Source organism: Protomyctophum bolini (genome assembly GCF_963924005.1).
Source record: "Protomyctophum bolini genome assembly, chromosome: 19".
Taxonomy (NCBI): domain Eukaryota; kingdom Metazoa; phylum Chordata; class Actinopteri; order Myctophiformes; family Myctophidae; genus Protomyctophum; species Protomyctophum bolini.
In genome coordinates this window covers 36,259,802-36,282,167 of record NC_137880.1, presented here as the reverse complement: position 1 = coordinate 36,282,167, position 22,366 = coordinate 36,259,802, and the positions used below count along the sequence as shown (strand labels likewise).

At 42.9% G+C, this 22,366-nt stretch overlaps 3 protein-coding genes across 4 annotated transcripts in view; 1 reads left to right on the top strand and 2 right to left on the bottom strand.

Moving 5' to 3' along the window:
* Window positions 1–22,366, top strand: part of ccm2 (CCM2 scaffold protein) — a 421,717-nt gene that overhangs the window by 22,627 nt on the left and 376,724 nt on the right. The window lies entirely within an intron of this gene.
* fam167ab (family with sequence similarity 167 member Ab) lies at window positions 4,200–15,473 on the bottom strand. Its single transcript, XM_080790998.1, has 3 exons — window positions 15,189–15,473; window positions 8,558–9,192; window positions 4,200–6,740 (listed from the first exon to the last, which is right to left on the bottom strand). The coding sequence occupies exons 2-3, from the start codon at window positions 8,909–8,911 to the stop codon at window positions 6,483–6,485; spliced, it is 612 nt and encodes a 203-aa protein (XP_080647124.1). The 5' UTR covers window positions 8,912–9,192; window positions 15,189–15,473; the 3' UTR covers window positions 4,200–6,482.
* Window positions 18,195–22,366, bottom strand: part of lca5 (lebercilin LCA5) — a 28,567-nt gene continuing 24,395 nt past the window's right edge. For both annotated transcript variants that reach the window (XM_080791695.1, XM_080791694.1), the window contains exons 7-9: window positions 21,632–21,756; window positions 20,222–20,411; window positions 18,195–19,968 (exon numbers count right to left, since the gene is read on the bottom strand). In XM_080791695.1, coding sequence (XP_080647821.1) covers window positions 18,866–19,968; window positions 20,222–20,411; window positions 21,632–21,756 — 1,418 coding nt within the window. In that variant the 3' untranslated portion in view covers window positions 18,195–18,865. The remainder of the gene's footprint in view (window positions 19,969–20,221; window positions 20,412–21,631; window positions 21,757–22,366) is intronic.

Genomic DNA, 22,366 nt, shown 5'->3' with positions numbered 1-22,366 from the left:
CCAGAAATTAGCTGTCCACAGACGGACGGACGGACGGAGTGCAAAACATACTCTCTCCCCATGCCTTTGGCCTGGTGGAGACAATAACTGAAATCAATATAAATCAACAAAACCAAACCTAACAAAACAGCAGTGGCAGTCAGTGTCTACAAAATAATCAAATCATACACAGTATAAAACAGATCCATTATATAAAACAAACATAATGACATTTACCTCAGTCTGAGTATTGAACACAACCCAGGCCAACACAGGGGCGCAGAGTCACTAGCTGGTAGCTCTGGACCATAGCTCTAATGCCTTCATTAGAGCTCTGATTCCATAGCTCTAATGCCTTCATTAGAGCTATGGGACTGCAAATGCAGACCAGCCTTCCTCTGTTGCAGAAATATAAGGAATGTTTTACCTACTCACCAATACAAAGGCGTCGTCGCGCCAGTCACACTGTCCAAACAGCCGTTCTAGCAAAGTTTTATCTGTTTTATGTGTCTTGGATGCACTCTGAGCCTCCCACCACACGTACAGTACTGTATAAAAAGCACTTTTTGGCCAGAAAGGGATCTTTTTTCACTCAGAGGAGCAGGGCCCAGGGCCCAGGGCATGAGGGCATTGCACAGTCGGAGTTAAGAGAACCTGTCACATTGTCACAACTAGCATTGAATGAATTGCTGTTTGGCCCACTTTTATAGTGGGCCAAACATTTAGGAAGCAGGAAGTGGGAGGAGCTCTGGCCTGTATCTCAACAGTAGCCCACGAGGGACATTTCCCAACTGGCTATAAACACATACAAGTCCAAGGTTAGTTTACACACTGAAATTGCAACTTATTCAAATGTAGTTATGATCTCTACATGTATTCTTCTCCCTCTCAGCAAATCCCATAGTCACATCAACAAGTAAGTAGTTTTGTCTACTTGTTGGTGATGATCCTGAAGACCGCTGTGCCCATTTAGATACAAGCCTAGACTACAGTGCCCAGTGCCTTGGGTTGCCTGACATCCTGGCCAATTTATTTATGCTCTGCCAGGGTGCATTACACTGTACATCCAGTCGCCTCATGCTACAGAAACAGGAGACAGGCTCCGGCCCAGTGGGCCACATGGCTCAGGTTGATTGGTTACCAAGGCTATGTCCACTTATAGCACCCTGTACGAGCCTAAGGGCCCCCAGCGGGTTCACAGGCCGGCCCCTGAAGATAATAGGCCCACACGCTATCAGTAAATCTGTTTACACCATTTTGACTACTGTCACTGAAGCCACAATGCAACGCTTTGTATGCCAGCAGCAGTGATTGGTAGGATAGGAATACCAATACATTATGATCACTATAGGGCTCTGGTTTCAACAAGGATGAGCTCACACAATGCTGGAGCTCATGCATGAAAATCATAGCTTCAACAAAGTCATTCATGACATGCCACAGTGACAGCTGGATGCAGTGCATCATATTAGTAGTCACTCATTTTCATAGCCCCATACATACATATTTACCACATACAGCACCTGTCCCCAGAACTGCAGAGATGGCTGCATGCGCAATAGATTTGCAAGACTAAAACGATATGGGCCCTATATTTTCAGAAAGGAGATGTCAGTATAATCGTGTCATTCACCCGTAGATTATTGCTGAAGAACATATCAAAGCAATTGACCATGGGGGTCCTATGTGTTTCCTGTGTTGTCCTTTTCTTCATAACGTTTGGGACTAGACTGAATTGTCTGTGCTAAAGTGCAGAGATGACTTGTGTTGTGTGTGTGCAGGATATTTGTCATGTTTTTAAAGACTTTTATTTTTTGGGAGTATACGATTCCTAGCACTCCCAGAAGAGAGAGTGTTGTGCAAGCTTGTTTGTTATTCAGCCTTGAATGTAGCACTTGACTGCAAAGGCAGGGACATTGTTAACTAATGTAATCACATTTTGGCTTGTAACATTACATTGTATTCAATGGTGGACATTCTACATGGGAATTAAAGGGAATACTATGTGGAAATTCACAGGAATGAAAAGGAAATATAGGGGGAAAATACATGCTGGCAAATTACCTGTACATTATAAAGGACTGCACTGCACAAATGCATGGGTTGCAGTTCAACAGAATTTCCATTCAATGGGGATATTTTAACCAAAGCATTTGGTCATTTGTTTTCCAAAAAGATATGTATAATAAAAAATATTATAGGGTAAGATTATTTAAAAACTGAAAGTGGGCAACATTAAACCTAACCCTTACATACAAGACAGACTCTCCCCTCACAGGTGTTTCATCGACTTTGTCTCACAGCCAGAAGGCCCAACCGTAAACACTGGAACTAGGCATCTGACAATCACCCAGTACACTCAGGCTCTTGTCAGTAGTAGACTAACATTACACCTACTCTATGCTCACACTGTACTTAGCCCACTCCATGTCAGTGTGATTTCCAACCTCACCATTGATCTATCTTAATAACCATTCTTGGTTCTATAGACACATACTTACTTCCATTACAAGCTTAGTAATTCAAGAACAGGGTGTGTGCGTCTGAATAATGCTGTTGGCTGGAGTTGGTACACTGGCTGGGTTCACCTAGACACATTGGGCCACTTGTCCCCAAGGGACAAGACAAAAGCCTATCATTGTGTCGCTAGAGAAACCTAACCTTCCAGTTGCTGGTATACTCTGACCGCACGCACGCGCAACACACACACACACACACACACACACACACACACACACACACACACACACACACACACACACAGGTTTGTATCTGTATTCCCGCGGTGCAGGTACAAATTAGAACAATGTTTTTTCACTTGGGGGAAGAATAGGAGTGATGACCTGAAATGCTCCCCGTCTATATTCCCTGGAACAGCTCTTTTCTTTGTTGAATGTCCAACAGTATACTGTGACTGTTTTCCCAGATCATTAACGGTAATTGTCATTAAATGGATGAGGATGTTTTTCAGTCAAAGTGGTGGTTATTATTATTAGGGCTTGTTTGTTTGCGTGCCTCGACGGATTGAGGCGGTAAAGCATCTGACGTTTGCGTGCCAGTTGTGGTATTGGGCCAGTTCTGGGCCAGTGTTGTTTTTGGCAGCAGATTTTGATTTTCCCATGTCTTTTGAAATTTAAAAAAAAAAAAGTTATCCTCGTTTCTCATCATTTTGGACCGTGGGCTATAGCCCATATCGTATGGCATACTATAGCGCGCCGTTTTTCATCATTTTTGAGGATTTGAAAAAAATGAAAAAATGGGGGAAAAAGTCCGCAATTTCCGAAATTTCCATTTCCGCAATTACGGAAATTCCGGAAATTGGAAATTGCCGAAATTGTGGAAATTGTGGAAATTGCGGAAATTCAAAATTGCGGATTTCCGCAATTTTTCAAAGAAAATCTAAAACCGATGGGCCCTGGAATGTTTTAGTGTTTATAGTCTAGTTTTAGTCGTAGTTTCTGTAACAATAGTGCTGCCAGGGATCGGATGCAATGGAGAGAGCGCTCATTGAAGCCTTATGTCCCATATAGGGGACGAAGAGGAGTAAGTAAGTCGTTTTAGTAGACTAAATCTACAGTACATTTAGTCGAACAAAATGTGTTTTGGCGGGCCTTGATGCCGTCGTAATGGCTGTTTTTATACTTGCTGAAAATATCCGATCTGCATGCTCACAAGGCGTCGCAGCGTAACGCGTTGTGAGCTTGTATATCGGCTATTTTCAGCATGCAACTAATTGTAAAATGACTTATACTGGATCTCTTGTCCGCTAGTCCCTTCCTAACATTTTAGTCTAGCTTTTATTTGTTGACGAAATCGCCAGTATGTAGTTTCCATTTCGTTTTCGTCGTTGGGAAAAGGTAGTCGACGAACATTTTTTTGTCTTAGTTTTAGTCGACGAAATCAACACTGGTCTGGGCCAAATGTTTGACCCAGTCCAGCCCGGTCTGTGTCTTCTTCTAGTAACACAGATTGACCCAGATCTCCACTGCTTTCACAAATGCATTAACCCTCCACCTCCACTCCACCGTACCCTATAATAATTTAAACTGGCCTACTTAAGTCGAGGAAAGAACATGCAATTATATTGAAATGCCAGGAATAAGAAAACGGTCTTACGGTGTGCACTATAGCTCTATGTAATCTTGTCCATCTAGTTTTTTGGTTAGACAGTGAGTTGCAGATGAGATAAATGTTTTCCAATTAAACCCCAGACTATTAAAAGCAATTTCTTCGCAGCAGTTTATTTCCTAACAAATGGCCACATTTCAGTGCCCAGTATAACCAGAGTTGAACAATTACTGTGATCTAATCATTATTGGTAGACATTGACTGAAGTAAAACATTTGCATCATCACAAAAAAAAAAAGTATTCTTACAAAAGGCAGGACTGATTTGATTTACCTGAATTGCTACTTATTACTGCAGATGGATTCATTGATATGGAATTTGAATAGACTCAGATTCAGTGGAGCTATATCACTATTCGAGATAGGATCCAACAGGAGGCACATAAAGAAAGAAAGAAAGTTACTATGTTTACCCAGGGCAACTGGACTAAGCTCAAGAACTTGTTTACAGCCAGGCCCTGCTCATAGAACATTTCATGGTATAGGGGTTCAATGCCTTGTTCAAGGGCACTTCAGCGGTGGTAATTTCAACGTGCCGGTCCGGGGATACGAACTAGCGACCTTCCGATATCAAGACCGCTCCGCAAACCGTTCGGCCACCGCTGCATCTCCAGAAATTCTACAGGTGCTGGTCAAAAACATACGTACAATGAAAAGGAAGGGCTGTCCGCACACTGTTTCTCTGCTCCCAGGAAATTTGTATTTGGTACCAAATACCAAATAATTGTTTTGGTTCAAAATACCAAATCATTTTTTCCTGGGAGCAGAGAAACAGTGTGCTATATCACACTATTCCCCACTATACACGTCTTGCTAGTTGTCAAGTTAAAATGCACAATGGCTTTATAGATTATTAATTAAGGCATCTCTTACATATAAAAACAACACAAAATAACAATGACAACATATGAAGACATTACATGTAAATAGGGTACACACATAATGTAAATAAACATTATATCCAAATCCATTAAAAAATACTTTGTGCCTGTTACATGGGACTCATTGGGAAACTGGTTTACAAAATCAAGCCAAGCATGAGAATGAGTCTGGAAAGGAGGTTCGGGCATCTGGTTAGGATGCCTCTCGGGTGTCTCCCCATCATCATCATCAGTCGAGATCGTGGATTTCACAATATTACGCCAGACTTCCCGGTCCTTCATTGCCGTCTCCCTATAGGGAGGTCCTCGAGGCACGTCCCACTGGGAGGAGACCCCGGGGCAGACCAAGGATCACGTCCCACTGGGAGGAGACCCCGGGGCATACCAAGGATCACGTCCCACTGGGAGGAGACCCCGGGGCAGACCAAGGATCACGTCCCACTGGGAGGAGACCCCCGGGGCAGACCCAAGGCGCAGTTGGAGGAAACACATCGACTCACTGGCCTTGGAACGTCTCGGGATCCCCCCAGGAGGAAGTCACTAATGTAGCTCTGGAGGAGAGGGAAGTCTGGAGCTCTCTGGTGGAGCCGTTGCCCCCGCGACCCGACTACGGATAAGCGGTTGAAGATGGCTGGATGGATGAAAATGTGTGAAGTGATGAATGTCTACAGCATGAATATGGAGCTTGAAAACATAATATACCGTAGTAAGAAATAAGATATGGTTTGTTAAAAATATCAGATCATGGTAGCCTATAAAGATCTCTTTAGAGCGCAGCTGCTACAACTTTTAAAAGAGAGAGAAGTCTACAATAGCTGCCTTTTATCTTAATGATCCACTTAAGCCCTACTCAAAGACATTTTAACACACCGGTATGCCTATAACAGGGACATCACGGTGAAAGTGGTTAAACATCAAAGCTACGGAATTTAAAATGTGCTCAAGTAATACATCTAAAAGCAACATTACATAGGCCTACAGTTCTTGTTTTAGTCATTTTAGGGATTTTACAATTATATTTCATGTTTAAGTTTGCCATGCTCATACTCATCCAAAGATATAAATGTTATATTATCATTAAAATATTAGTGTTTTGCCAATTAACCCATTCTGGAACCCCTTTTGGTGTTTTAAGCATTTTGTTATACTTTAGCTATTGAAAAATAGCAGATCTACAAGCTCATAGCGGCTTGTAGATCTGCTATTTTTTTTAAATAGTGAAAATGTGCCGCAAATCATTGAATATATATTCTGTCAGAGCGAACGTTTTCAACTCAAATCTTCGCTTCTGGAGGGGGTCCCTGGAACTACATATTTTCAGATGGCGGCCGGCGGCCAATTACATATATTTTTGGGGTCCTTGACATGAAAATGTTTTTCAGAACCAATGACATGGAAACTGTCAGGATTTAGAAGACATTTTTAGAATCGGCCTCAGCTCTAAATGTAAGAACCAACTGGTCTAGACGAGGAGAGGAGTGACCACATGGCGCTGCTAGCAGAGCGAGAAGCGTCTGGAGTTGATGTTCATCTTGGTGACGCCGATGAGACGCAGCGGGGCGGAGAGGCCCGGGGTGGCGGGACACTCCACACACAGATCCGACAGCTCGTCCCGCTCCTCCAGGACAAAGGTGGCGTCGTTGAGCATGCGGCGGTGCAGCTGGCACGCCTGCTCGATCTTCAGCTTGTTGATGTCGTTGCGGAGTTGCATGAGCTGCCTGGCCAACTGCTGGTCCTGCAGGCGCATGTCTGTCTGCAAAGATAGAGAGAGAGAGAGAGAAGAGGGAGAAAGCACTGACAGAGAGAATATATAGCACAATGACATGCAGAGGGAAATGACCATATACAAATTATAGCTTCCTGTATTAGTAAGGCAAACTGTACTTGTAGACTAGTGTTCCAGTCAAATCTGAAGTGGTAAGTGAATTGTATTTGGTTTGTTAGTTTGTTTTAAGTGCAATGCATGATAGAAATCCCCTCACAAAACCCTCACAAAAACATGCAGTAATCCTGGTCTCTAAACTGCCTCCCCCTGGCCACCCGGGGCGCCTGATGGAGGGGAAAGGAACTGGTTGGAATAATGTGTTGCTTCCACGCGCTACGTCCAACCAGGGAAACCCCCCCCTGTCAGGTGTAAAGGAGCAACTTGGACACTCAGGCATGAAGGAAGCATGAGTTCAAGTCCGTTGCTCTCCCCAGGTTGGCGGAGGGTGTGTAGAGCCCAGTATTCGTGGGCGCCATTAGCTCAGGAGTAGAGTGGCCGGATGGGAACCCAGTTACCCTATTGGCTAGATTATAACACTACGTTTTTTCCCCAATGAAAATATACCTAAAGAAAACGGGTCGTATTATATTCTAGCCATATAGACTATAGCCATGGTAAGCCACTTACCATCCAGCCCGCTAATAATGTACATTTCCTGGAATGTACCCTAATTTACAGTATACTCGAAGCTGTTTTTCCAGAAAGGATTGCTTGCTTTTTCATCTTGTAGCTTTATTTCACAAATTATCAATAATTCCTGTACGTAACACAAAACGAGTCAGCTTTATAGGTTCCGGGTTGAGAGAAAGTTCATGCTATCTATCTACTGTATGTGAATGTGAAAGGAAATGTCACAATAGGGCGCACATCATTGTTTTCCTGACCACTGTGTGTGTGTGTGTGTGTGTGTGTGCAAATATTTGTAGTAATATGGGTATTGTATTCGAATATACTGAGAATATACTGTAGTCCTCGCATGTTCAGGGTCGACGTCGTTAATCCAAGCATGCAAACTCTGGATGAATTATGGGCCACATAATAATTAACACTCGCAGGAGCTGTTTATGAAGATGAATAGAGCCGTTTATGAAGATGAAAGGAGCCCTTATTCCTGCACCAGTCACTCACACTCACTTGAACTTCAATAGCATTCTTTTCACAGCCATAGCACGCTGGGTGTTGCCTCCATTGTTCCATCCTAATTGGCTAATGAGCAGGAAGTAATTTTCTCTCCGCGTTTCAATAACCAATGACAACTTTAGTCACATCAAGTTCACACCAGGTAAGAAAAGGAGTCTGTAACAGTTATGAATTCGAGTAAATAAATAAAATTAATTATGCATAAAGTATAAAGGTGAGAGGAGAGGGGCACGGTGACGCAGTCGGTATCTGCATTGTAATCAACACTAAAGCATGAAAGATTTCATATTTACAAGCTGACTGAGTAATGTTTATCGCCGGCAACAGTTAAACTAATTGATTATTATAGAACAAAGCGGAGATCTGGGCACACTTAATGTTAAAAAGGAGGAAATTAGGATTAGAATTAAGGAGTTTTCCTCCTTTTTAACATTAAGCGTGCCCGGATCTCCACTTTGTTCTATATAGATGTGTTGATCCCGATTGATCCCAGGAGCACCTTTTTACTATTTATTTTTATTTTTATACCTGCACACCTCCTGAGCACCTGGTTGCTTCCTTGCATCTAATTGATTATTATAATTGATTATTATTATGAAACTGATCGATTTTTCTGTTTTTTGTGTGTGTGTGTGTGTGTGTGTGTTTTTTTCCTACTCACTTACCAGTTCCTTCCTCAGCCAGCTGAGAGCTTCATCGATGTTCCCGAATGCCTTCAGGACTCCTGAGGGCAGCTTGCACTGAATGACTCCAGAGCTCCTCCGGGCCTCTTCGGCTTCGTCAGACTGCTCTGACCCCTCCTCTGTCTGGAGCCGGACCTGTTTGGCTGCAGGGTCTCGGAACGTAGGGCTATCCAAACGGGCTTTCCACTCCACATAGGAGGGTCTCCTGGTCTCCAGGCGTAGCTTTTCCGTCAGGGCCTTCAAGGTCATCAGATGGTCATCTGCAGGTAATTCCTCTTCTCCTCCCGGACCAACGACACTGTCCACAGCGATGTGAGGAACTGAGGTTGCCTCCATCGTTAAACTAGCTAAATAAACACACACCACCTCGAAAGATCTGACTGTGTCAAGAAGAATGATCAAGTTGTATGTATAATGCTCTTCATGGATTCCACAAGTCCTTGTCAATTCTGATCACAAGCTATATAGGCTTCAGCGGTGTTGTTTTCCGATTTCCTATATCTTAGTACAGTTCATTTTGATGGATACTGACTGTAGCCCAAAAAAGATTATTAAGGAATCCCTCTCCAAACGTTTTGCAATGTGTCCCTTTGGAGTGTACAGCTCATCATTTGGACCTGTAACGAGAAAGAAAGAAAACATGGAATGTTTTAATTATTTTCTGAGCATATAAAGTGAACCATGTTGCATAACAAAATGAGGCATATCTCACAGAAATGCTGGACCTAATAAGGCTTGTTGTTCACAAGATACGTCTCCAGAACGAAATGCCGTGGTGGTCTATGACGTGATGCATATCTAATCTCATCAACGCAGTGAGTCTGTATCATTAGGTGAATTTACAGTATTACTTACAATGCATGCTTAGCTTACAAGACACTACTAGTGCATAATAATACACTGCATCTTCTGAGACAGCTCGCTATTCATTCATTGTTAACACCTTGTCATTGTGTAAAAGGACCTCACTGAGGAACACGCCTCTGGTATGGAAGAAGTCGTTTCTATAGCAACAACACACGCACGCACGCTCACACACACACACACACACACACACACACACACACACACACACACACACACACACACACACACACACACACACACACACACACACACACACACACACACACACACACACACACACACACACACACACACACACACACACACACACACACACACACACACACACACACACACACACACACACACACACACAAAATGAGTCAGCATTCTTCTCTGCCTCCCATTCCTCAGGGCTTATAGACTCCAACAGCCTACAATGACAACGGCAGAATACTGACTGTGGACTGATTGGTGGTACATGATTCACCAATTTCATATAAATTAATCCTTCCTTGTATCAACAAACTAAACGCTAGCCTGTGACACTACCATGCTTTTTAAAGATTTATTATTTTATGCCTTTGTTGATAGGACAGTAGACATACAGGAAACAGGGAGAGAGATGGGGAGTGACACGCAGCAAAGGTCGTCGGGGTTGGGATTCGAACCGGCGACACGCTGTCAGACTGGCATTGGATGCTATCAGACTGACTGGCATTGCAGCCTATAGGATGCTGTCAGACTGGCATTGCAGCCTATAGGATGCTATCAGACTGGCATTGCCACCTATAGCATGCCTGCCCCGGACCACCACCATGCTGTTGGCCCTGGCACTGCAGTGCATTTTAACCCATTTATATATGCTAACAGTTTTCTGAAAAACCTATGTTGCTATGTATGTATGTCACTGCCGGTGCTCAACCTTTTTCATGTCAAGGACATGAAACCCCCATCTGAAAATATGTTTTTCCAGGGACCGCTCAGAAGCAAAGATCTGAAAGAATATATATTCAAAGATTTGCGCCACTTTTCCACGATTTTTCAAAAATAGCAGCACTCGGTGCCGCACTACGAGCTTGTAGATCTGCTATTTTTCAATAGCTAAAGTATAACATAATGCTAGTTGAAACACCAAAAGGGGTTCCCGCCCTGAATGGGTAAAATAAATAATAACAAGGGCAACGCAATGTGACGCATTTTCTGGGCATTATGAAGGGGGGCATCAATGAATCAATCAATGCTAGTCCTAGACTGACAAACTCAATAATGAATTATCTTATGCATGGAGCTAATTATGTTATACTACTGAAAGGGAGATCTAGTCAAAACCAATGATACTCAGCTTAATCTCATCCCAGAAACCAAATAACTCTCACACACTCATCATGAACTGCCTTGAGACATAAGAGTTGGATGGCACAACACTTCCGTATAGCTGAATGAATAAAATAACTAGTCTAAACTAGTCACGCTCATCATGAACTGCCGTGAGACATTAAGAGTTGGATGGCACAAACACTTCCGTATAGTTGAATGAAAGCAACTTTAAGTCCATCAGAAACGGTCTTGGCAGTCTGCCCACGCTCGTTAAACCCATGAGTGTGAAAATCTTTTGTGTGATCTTTCCTTTCCGCATTTTACGGTAAGTTTGACAAGCAGGTACACGGAGCAGCAGAACCCAGTTTCTTTCCACATCTGCTGGGCTGTGGCCAAATCAAGCCATTTCTCTCTCTGTTCAAGTCAAGACCCTGGAGATTGCAATTCCCTGTACACTCTGTGACTAGTCGACCCTGTCCTGCCTGCAAATGGTCCAAAACGCTCTCGACGGGTACCAGGAAGAGGGAAATATTGACCCCTAAACCCCCCCCCCCCCTCATGGCTGCTAGAATGGTTTAAATTAAATACGATTTTAAGATTCTCCTGATCAAGGTTCAAGGTCAAGGTTCACTCTATTTGTCATTACACGTTTGCACATATACAACCAATATTGTACCCAGGACCAGCAGTGTATATTTTAAACCTATCAATAAAAAGATGGTCCTGACAGCTGACCAGGGAGGGGGGGGGGGTGAGGCAGTGTAGAGACCAGGATTACTGCATGTTTATTAACATCTAAATCGGTTGGCCCCCACCCACCTATATCGCTGACCTTTGAACCCCTTCCTTCTACCCCCACCCAGGTTCCTCAGTTCAGGTCTGACTTTTTCCTGTTTTCTTTTCTTTTCTTTTTACTGCTTTTAGTGATGATAGTTTATTCATTCCTTTGAGCTGTACAGTACAGTACTGTACACAGTATGTCTGGTTGTATTTGTGATTTTAACTACCTCCAGGACGGGTGTTTACACTGCAGCACTTTGGTCAACGAGAGTCGTCTTTAAATGTGCTTTATATAAATACATAAACTAGACTTAAAACGTCCTTTTTAGATGAAATAGGGGGGGATGAAAAAGGAAAAACTGAAAACTAAGCCATTCTGTGGCAACCATGACAGCAGCATGCGGCGCAAAACATTGAAACATTGGCTCCTGTTCCTCTCACCAACTTCTCAACCACTCACTACAGTATGTGGTTATAGGCCTCCGTTCCTCCATAATGGGCGCAGCAGACAAGTAGTGAAGTCATCGCCCTTGTATCTAATGATAGGCTTGGGCTGTTCTGTAAGGTAAAGTAGAACCTCTCTCTCTCTGACTGTGCCGAGTGGCTGACAGACGTATTATAAAATAATGATTAGGGAAGGAAGGGCTCCTCGCATTCTTCTCTACAGGAATCGATGCGAGTCCTCTGAAGGAGGAAAGCATTAGAGGAAAGATCCATGGGCATCATTCATGGCACATGCATTTTTAACCCATTCTGAACGGGAACCCGAGAAAAATAGCAGATCTACAAGCTCATAGCGCGCCACCGAGTGGCGCGCTACGAGCTTGTAGGTCTGCTATTTTTGAAAAATCGAAGAGCGACTGACATTTTTAGAATCTGATCTCAGGTCAGAATGGGTTCATCAGACCAGTGTGTGTCCAGTGGAAACCTCGTATAAATCTGATCTCAGGTCAGAATGGGTTAAACACATTGTGTGAACTAAATGGACTATACGTGTGTACGGGAAAGGAAGTGATTTTGTTGGTAAACAGGAACTATATGCAGAGTAAAGATATGAGGGAATGTTACTATTAGTATGTGTAGAATTATATACTGTATGTCAGGCATGACATAATCATAATCGTGAATCTTATAGTGCTGTCAAATGGAGGGGATCAGAAGCAGTTTAATGCCAAGACCATCTAAACTTTAAAGTATATATTCCATCGCATAACATTACACACTGTAAATGACATCTTTTGGTGGTTATAATCCACTTCTTGTGCCATTATATTGGCAGCAAGCACTAAAATAGACCAGCAGGAAATCTTAATTTGTTTATTAAGCCAAATAAGTTTGCATCCTTAAATATCAAATAGCAATTTGGGGCCCGATAATGACAGTAATGGCATGAAAGACCATTTATGTGTATTTATGCATTTTAACCCATTCTGAACGGGAACCCATCTTGGTGTTAGCATCATGTTATGCTTTAGCTATTGAAAAATAGCAGATCTACAAGCTCATAGCGCGCCACCGAGTGGCGCGCTACGAGCTTGTAGGTCTGCTATTTTTGAAAAAATCGAAGAAAGGCTGACACTTTTAGAATCTGATCTCAGGTCAGAATGGGTTCATCAGACCAGTAGTGTGTGTCCAGTGGAAACCTCGAATGAATCTGATCTCAGGTCAGAATCGGTTAACATCTGAAATCGCCATCTTCCACCATAACGTTCCAGTGATTTCACGGAGCCGACCGACTGCAGAACTGGATTGCTTGGCAACCTCCACGTTTCCTTGGTTGGCCACACCAATAAAAAATATAATATATTGGTGAGTTGTGGACTTATATGGACATGCCAAAATCTGGCTTGACTTACAACGTCTGGGTCTATTTCTATCTAGGACATGTAGTCAGCATAACAAACATGACCGCATTATGATGGCTGCTGTAGAGTAGACTCACTCACTGCGTATCTTTCCATAATCCTCTGATGATGAGTCTACAACACAACATAACTTTTTCTCTGGGTGCTTTTCATACTGCAGTGTTTGTTATGCACTCAGTATCACATTCAATTAGCAATCGAATTCCCACTATGGAAAAGAAGCACTTCATAGTACAGCATGTGGGATTCCCATTGTATTGCATTACACAGCAGTAGTCACATGCATTCACCATACATAGTGATACAACTGACTGAGAGACTTAGACCCACTTACTGCCTTCTAAATCTTGACAGTTTTCAGAAAAACGTTCTATGTTTCAGTCGTTCTCAAACATTTTCTTGTGAAGGACTCCCAAAAATATATGTAATTGGCCGCCGACCCCCCCATCTATAAATATGTTGTTCCACTTCCAGGGGACCCCCCAGAAACAAAGATTTCAGTTAAAAAACGCTCACATTTGGGCCACATTTTCACGATTTTTCAAAAATAGCAGACCTACAAGCTCGTAGCGCGGCACTCGAGCTTGTAGATCTGCTATTTTTCAATAGCTAAAGTATAACATAATGCTTAAAACACCAACAGGGGTTCCCGCCAAAAATGTGTTTTAAAGACTTGGTTATGCTCACAGGAGGAAAGATGTACAAGTTTGCAATGTGTTGCACGCAGGAGGACACAGATACATGACACCATCACACAACGTTATAAAACAGGCTTCAGTGAGTGTTCTATTTAGTTAAGTAAGTCCCCCCCTTTCAACCTGTAACCTAAAGCATTCACAGTGCATTCCTAATGCACGGTTTCTCAGTGTCAACTCAACAACAGGTGTTCTTTCTTTGTAAGAGTCAAGGTTATTCAAAGGATGAGAAAACACTTTGTGCATTTATGTGCCCATGATGCAAAGATAAAGAAACTGAAGCGCCCCCTCTTTGTTTTTCTTTTTACACAAGCCTTTACTGCACACACAGTCAAATACTGTCTGTAGCCTACTTTCAAAAGTCACAAGAGACATTATTATTTTACTCATGTCATGTTCTATTTGAACACATCAAGTATCTTGAGCAGACATATTAGGCTACATATAGGCCTTAGGCACTATAAAAGAAACACCAATTCCTTTGAAAACTGTGTTTATGGAAAGACTACAGCAACATCCAAAACCTGAATGAGCATAACAAACTGTGGCTACTGGCTGTGATACAGTCGGTCATAAAGTTAGTTTTCTTCCCAGTAACCCATCCTGGTGTAGCCTACTGCGTTTACTCAGTCTTAACTGATTTAGTTTTTGTTATGGATATACATAACATAAAGAGCCTATCATTCACTCAAAACTCATTTGCATATGCAAAGAAAAGGAATTAGTCTCGCAGTAGTCAAATTATTCTATACACCATGTGTCTCTAGAGCTCGTCAGGAAATAGCTAATGTAAGCATCATGGCTGTACTGTAGCCCAAAGACCGTACAGTAGCCTACCATGCAATTTATTTGAGTGGTTAACTTAGCCAAATGGAGCACTGTCTATGTGGGCTGGCTGACACATCACCCAAAAACTGCATGTGGCGCATGTAACAGTATGCCACATGAGTCATCTGTTGTACTACTACTATCTCTATGCTAATAGACATTTACATTAGACATACGATACTCTGGATTTCAAGATATTATTTCAAGGTTTTGCCATTGAATAATCTGTAAATTGGTTAATTGCGATCATGCAAAAACGGCGTTTCGTAACTGTATTACCTGCAGTCAGAATTCCTCGTGTTGCGCAGTAGTCGAACTTCTCCTAGGCTGTGTGACTCTGGTCTTGGATCCGCAGCAGCCTCGCCGTCACCGCCGGGGAAAGATATCTGTGGAAGCTGCGCTGCCTCCTCCTAGCCATGATGATATGAGTATGATCCCGTTCTGGTTCTGTTCTGTTCCCCTCTCCTCTCCTGCACATTCCCGCTCCGCTCCAGTCCGGCTGTGTGGCTCGGTCCACTTGTTTTTGAACACATAAGGGACCGGAGGAGGGGCAGTAAGGTTGCGTCAGGTTGTGGTTGCTTGGAGACGTCGCAGGAATCCCTACCAGACTCTCTCTCTGTGCTAATGATATTGCTGCAATTGCGCCACGCTCTGATAATCATCATCAGGCAACGCTTTCACTTAATTATTTTTAATTACAAATAAAAATAACGATGCTATAGATATACAAAAAGTAAAAACAAACAAACAAGCACAAAACAAAAAAAGCAAGATGAAAATATCCACAATTCAGGGAAAAAGAAAAAAAAAGTTTCCATTTGGCCCCACATTCTATATGCGATGTTTAATTATAGAAACAAAACAACAATAATAATAAAGGTGGATTGCAGAACACACATTTCGTCCACATTATTCACCTGGGTAGCCAATAAAATATAAATTAAATGTTTTTTTTCAACTGACTCAACCATTTCAACAAGTCTGAAAAGGTTTGCAGTTTGTTTTTGATTGTCTGAAATCACAATCAGGGTAGGCTATACTGATATCAACATTACACTATTATCACACCACTTCACCACTTTTCAACCTATCGTCAAATAATAGGTCCTCACTAATAATCATGATAAAATGGCACCATTTGTTCTAGTCTGTGTCTCATAGGAGGGCTGTGGGCAGTTCAGAAACCGTCCTCCAGTGACATCATCATTAGGCAGATTATTTTTCAAACTAGATTTTTTTTACAAAAATGTTTTGATTTTCATTATCGTGAGAACGATGGCTTCCATTTTCGCATTGCAACTTTTCAGGATTAGAAAGCCTGCAGTTTCTATTACCTTGCATCGATGACGTCGTCACTGGAGGACGGTTTCTGAACTGCCCACAGCCGTCCTATGAGAGACAGACTGAGAATTGTGCAATTTTTTCATGATTATAGTGAGGACACAAACAATATTGTCGGCACATTCCTGTTAAACACAAATGTGATTGTACAACATTGAACTCCTATAGGCCTACTCTGTTCTTTAATAATATTTCCTTATTTGGCAGAGCATTACCTTTTTCCATATCATGGCAAACATATTTTATTTCAACTGTTAAAGAATCTAGCAATCTGGGAACCCATCTGCAAAAAGAAAAAGAAAAAACAGCACCCTCTGCTGTTTGTTTCCAGCACATAATCTGTTCTTGAGAGATTAAGAATCTAGAGATGGATTTTATTTATTAGGTTTCAACAGAAACAAAGATAGTGGGGAGAAAACAAGCCCTTTCAGTCCTTCGGTCTAAAACAACAGAATGTGTTCCGTTCTCAACATAATGTTGTCCTATAGGCCCTAATGTAAAAAATAAATGCTCATTATAGCCTACATAATATAGGCCTGTGATACCCGATACCACATGTAGGCCTCCTACTCCAAGGCTCCTATTTTCGCCTTACCCCTATTTCCCTAAACTGATTTGCCTTTATTTTATATTTTTGAGTGGTGCAACCACTCCTATAGACAGCTATGTGTGTGGCTGTGTCCCATGGGTCTGTCCCTGTGTCCCATTTTTTGAATAGTTCAAACAGCCAATAATCTTTTTCAAAATTGGAGGCACAAATTGGAGGCACTAAGCGAAAATAGGGCCCCAAGTCTCCATCATGAAGATAACTGTATTCATGATTCTACAACTCCAATTTCACAGAGCATCAAAAATGTAATAATTTAAATAAAAAATAAATAAATATACAGTAAATTGATAGTTATACTGTAGTTGCAAAGAAACATTAAACCAAATCACAGGTTTTATAAGGTAATTCACTCCCAGAAAACGTTGGGCAGTAATATTACTATGTAATGTATTACTGTAATACTTTCCCCAGTAATAAGTATATAGTTTAAGGGACTACAATATTGTCAAAACAGTAATTATATTACAGTTATTCATCAAAGTACCTGTGTGTGTGTGTGTGTGTGTGTGTGTGTGTGTGTGTGTGTGTGTGTAACTGTGTACGCACGTGTGCATTTTAAAGAAAGCAATGTGTGCAATTTGGCTCATTGGTGACCCCTCCTGTGAGGATGTGGAACTACGGTATTGAACTACTATTGTTCCAATAAAGTGCTAAAAAGGCTGTAGCCTACTGTATAGATAGTAACATGTTTCAGTAGGAGTGGGGTGGGTAGCAAAAGTAATAGACAAATATAATGAGTAACATACTTTTTAAAGTAATATTATCACTTTTGAGTAAATATGAACTCATTACACTTCCTTAGTAACTCTGCCAACACTGCCTGCAGAGTCTGCACGCAGTGACCACAACTCAATGTATTTCATACCCATAAACCGATCTAAAGATATCAAAACTAAATACATTACACTCTAAAGTCATATTACTTCAGTCGTTCACATACAATGCACATTACATGAATGTACACCTCTGTTACCTGAGTACATAGATATGGCAACCATATTGATTTTTATCATTCTGAATTATCTTCATATGGATTATATCGGTTACGGTTTCACATACACCATATGGGTCTGAGATACATGTAGTAATGTTGAAGTCATAGAGCACCGAAGTCTGACGTCAGAGGGCGCAAATCCACAGGTTCATGTACTTTTTATGTGCATTGTAATCCCCATAGGCGGATTTTAGGTCACCTCATTATCCTCATATAAGAACTGTGTTTGAAAAATAAACATGTCATCCCGACCGTTTCACTCATATGGATATGAAGAATCAACTGACTGAGAGAAAACGCTATAGTTACTGCTACTGAATTAGTTACATTTCCGCTAGAAACAGACTGTAGGATAATGTGAGTCACTGACGATACAGAGACACCTCCCTGACAATAACGCAGAGACAGCTTGTTAATTTTTGGACCACAATGCTTATATGATACGATTTTAAGATGACCCCAAACTGCCTCCTCCTGGCCAGCCGGGGCACCTGATGGAGGGGAAAGGAACTGGTTGGAATAACGTGTTCCTTGGCTTCCACGCGCTACGTCCAACCAGGGAAACTCCCCCCTGTCAGGTGTAAAGGAGCAACTTGGACACTCAGGCATGAAGGAATCATGAGTTCAAGTCCGTTGCTCTCCCCTTGTCTCCCATATATGGGGACTAGGTTGGCGGAGGGTGTGTAGAGCCCAGGATCACATTAGATGATTGACACAGGGATGAAAAATAAGTTACAAAATCGTGGGATAAAAATTAAAAAAAGATGACCCCATGTTATTCTCCATAGAGAAATTACTTCCGTGAACCAGGGGAATCGAGGGGATGAGCGAGTGACGTCAGGACTTCGGCGACTCTATTACAGTGAATATAAATGAAACTCACATCCAGTGGTGCTGTATTAAGTTTAGCTTCATCAGAAGCAATCATGACAAACCTCCACGTACAATCACAGCGAATCACAACGTCACCCCGCAGACAGCCGTGCTCAAACGTCCAATCAGAGATCAGATTCACAAAGTGAGCTCCTCGATGTCGTCATCGAAGGAGGCGACGGCGCGGACCACGGGCCTGCTCTCCGCCACGTGCAGGGCGCCCTGCAGGGCGGGGGTCGGGGGGGTGCCGGTGGGGGCGGGGGAGTTGAAGTTTAACAGTCCCTCCCCCCTTCTCGCGCGTCCCATCCCATTGGTGGTGGTGGGAGGGCTACTGAGGACCTCCATCTTATTGGAGGAGGCGTCGTAGGTGGCGGGCGTGGCCAGGGCTCCGAACAGCTGCTGCATCAGGTTAGACTTCCTGTCCTTGCCCGGCCCGCTGTCCCTGTCCCTCCCCATCGCCTCCACGGTGGAGTCCCTGTTTTTCTCCACCCCTCTGACACCTCTGGGACCCGTCGCCTCCAAGGTGGAGTCCCTGTCTTTCTCCACCCCTCTGAGCCCGATCGCCTCCAAGGTGGAGTCCCTGTCCTCTCTGGGCGGAGGTGGAGGTGGAGGGAAGCCGGAGGAGGAGGAGCTTCGAGCGGCCGCGCGTCCGAAAGACGGGGCGTAGCTTCCGAACGCCATGTCCTCGTTGGCTTGGGGCACGCGGGTGCCTCTCCTCCCAACCCCCAATGTTCCCGCTCCGCCGTCTATGGCCACGCTTCTCCTGCCCCCCCCTTCCCGGCTCCCGGCGCCCACGGCAAAATTCGACTCCTCCGTCGTCTCCGTGAAGCGGAAGATGGCAGGGTTCTGGTTCCTTGATTCGGTAAAGCGAGGAGGAGGTGGGGACCGGACTGTGGTACCACTAGTACCAACACCGGAATGGGAAAGGGGGGAATCGCTTTCAGTGGACTCGGGGTGCTGCAGGGGCTGGTTTTGACGGTCTATCTCATGCAACCTGGCCAGGAGCTCCTCTTTCTTACTCCGTTCCTCCTCTGCCACAGCATGCGGACTGGACAGAGGATGCTCTTTCTTACCAGGTTCCTGCTCTGCCACAGCATGCGGACTGGACAGAGGCTGCTCTTTCTTACAAGGTTCCTGCTCTGCCACATGCGGACTGCATAGAGGCTTGCGACCGTGCTTCCCGTTCTCTACATCTTTCCGGTTCAAAGCGTTTCCACCCTCCTCCTTCTCTTTCTGCCGGCCTGTGGGAATCAAACAATTCATGTTTAATGTTTAATAAGAAATCTCTACAACATATTATCAGTCAACAAGACATCTTTCCAAAGAAAGCTCTAAATATCAACCAAACAAACGTTGGGCTTATAAGCAGAGCCACACCTGAACCTCACTGAAGACATACTGTAGTGACATTAACGTTGACCATCTGCTGTACCGACAGGGCAAGTCAGGGCATGACGGACCTGAGCCAAAACATGGTGCTTGTACAAAGCTTACCGTCTCTTAGAGTCCTGGCTTTTGCCTCCAAGGCGTTCAGTTCCCTGTCTAGTGGCCGTTTCTTGTCTTTCTCTGGCTTTCTTTCCTTGCCATTTCCGTCCCATTCCACGTCTTTCCTCCTCTGCTGTTCCCGCTCTAGAGCCTTCCTTTCCTCCATTTCACTCCGTTTTCTGTCCGCCTCGTCAAGTTCCTGAAGAGAGGAATGTAATCGAGAGGGGGCACAAAAAAAAACATCATTTTTGACTTATTTCAGTGACAGAGTGAGATGAATCAATGTAGTTAATTAATTATAAAATAATGAGTCTTTTTTTTTTACTTCGTTTCTATTTCAGTTTTGTCAACTTTTAAGACAAATCATGTTTTAGAAGCATTAAAAATATATAAAAATCAACATACATGGATAGAACATTAATGACAATGAGAGCTTGGACCTGATGTTGGATAGGAAAGTGTGGAGGGCAGCGATCCAGGAATCCCGAGTTGGTGTTGGCTAGACCTCAGTCTCGCGGCAACTAAACTAGTCAAAAAACCTGAGACATTTTCCATACTTTTTCAGTCATGGATCTGGTTTCAACCACTTAATTGTGATGCATTTTATGGCCGCACTAGCGAGTACTATGGAGTATGTATTTCTTTGGGCTCTGCCCCTCTGGTACCACTGGTACCACTCCCAGAGTCCCAGCAACAACATCTCCATGGGATCCTCCGTCATATTCTGACAAAAACGTATTTTAGTGCTTCACAGATATCTCCCTCCAGAACAGTCTTAATTTGGGACTGGCCCAGAATATACGATTCATTGTGGTTCCCGATAATGTGACCCTATTCGAATGAGTTGGTCCCATTTTGGCCCCTATTTCTGGTGTCCTGAAAAAAATCTAGTTATCACTTTCCATGTATTTGAAGTAAGGTGTGCTTCACATATATTTCTTATCCATGTATCTGGTGATATGTTTATCTATACCCATTTCAGCTTCTAATCTCTCCTTTATATACAATGAACCGTTAGGGCACCGTTATGTCCAAGAAGATTTGTTAAAATTCTCTAATTACCTTCCTATCCTCATCAAATAAAAAATGCAGACATCTCTCTCTTCAATTGGAATGGGTTTCAATTGCTTTCTCCCAATCTTTATGTTTTGTTAAAATGTGTCTTTGGTGCAGATATCTGGGAGAAATGAATAAATCTGTATTTGGAAGATCGATATCAGTTTGAATGATTAATTAACACATTGACTCCAATTCACGTTACATGAGTTATGTTGCCATTGTTTAATTCACAGTTTTTGATCACTTTTAAGACATACAAGGTTTTTCTCGGACACTTTAGGTCGGACACGTCAAACGTTTGGATCACGTGATAGGAAAAAAATGCTGAAAAAATGTAGCCTGGAAGTAGAGACGCTTTACCTTGAGCGACAGGTAGCCGTTGGGCGCCTGCTCGCTGTTGGCATCGGGGGGAGGGGTGGGGAAGTCCAGACTGGACATCCTGTCTTCTTCTGTCTGCACTGCCTTGGTGCCGTTCCTGCTGGAGACTACAGACAAACATGCACTTTACATCACTGTTCCTGCTGGAGACTACAGACAAACATGCACTTTACATCACTGTTCATTTCCCAGAACTACTCCCTTCTAGGCCGGGATGTGAATTATCCATTCATGCATTAATATTTAAGTGATATGTTTTGATAAGGTTATCGATTGATTAACGGGTTAGTTGATAAGCAGCGTTTTTTGTAAAGAAAATCTGAGAATCTTAATTTCCCTCAATGTCTTAACATACAAATCTACATTTAGCTGATATACAGAAATGATACAAAAGGCATATTATATTCCTCAATCAAATATTTATTTGACCATTGACGATACAGGGCCAGGCAATGGCGTCTTTGTACGTGCGTTCCTCGGCCACACGCATTACATTACCAGAAAACCACCCAATGATGGAACCGCATCATTCTTTTGGATTCCTTACAATTGGTTATTAACCCATTCTGACCTGAGATCAGATTCATACGAGGTTTCCACTGCGGACACACACTGGTCTGACTAACCCATTCTGACCTGAGATCAGATTCTAAAAAATGTCAGTCGTTCTTCGATTTTTCAAAAATAGCAGACCTACAAGCTCATAGCGCGCTATGA

What these genes read in the sequence shown, in the direction of transcription:
- fam167ab (XM_080790998.1), bottom strand. Translation starts at nt 8,911, where the DNA reads ATGGAGGCAACCTCAGTTCCTCACATCGCTGTGGACAGTGTCGTTGGT. An exon ending in GCTGGCTGAGGAAGGAACTG is followed by an intron (nt 6,741 to 8,557) that starts GTAAGTGAGTAG and finishes CTATCTTTGCAG; the next exon opens with ACAGACATGCGCCTGCAGGA.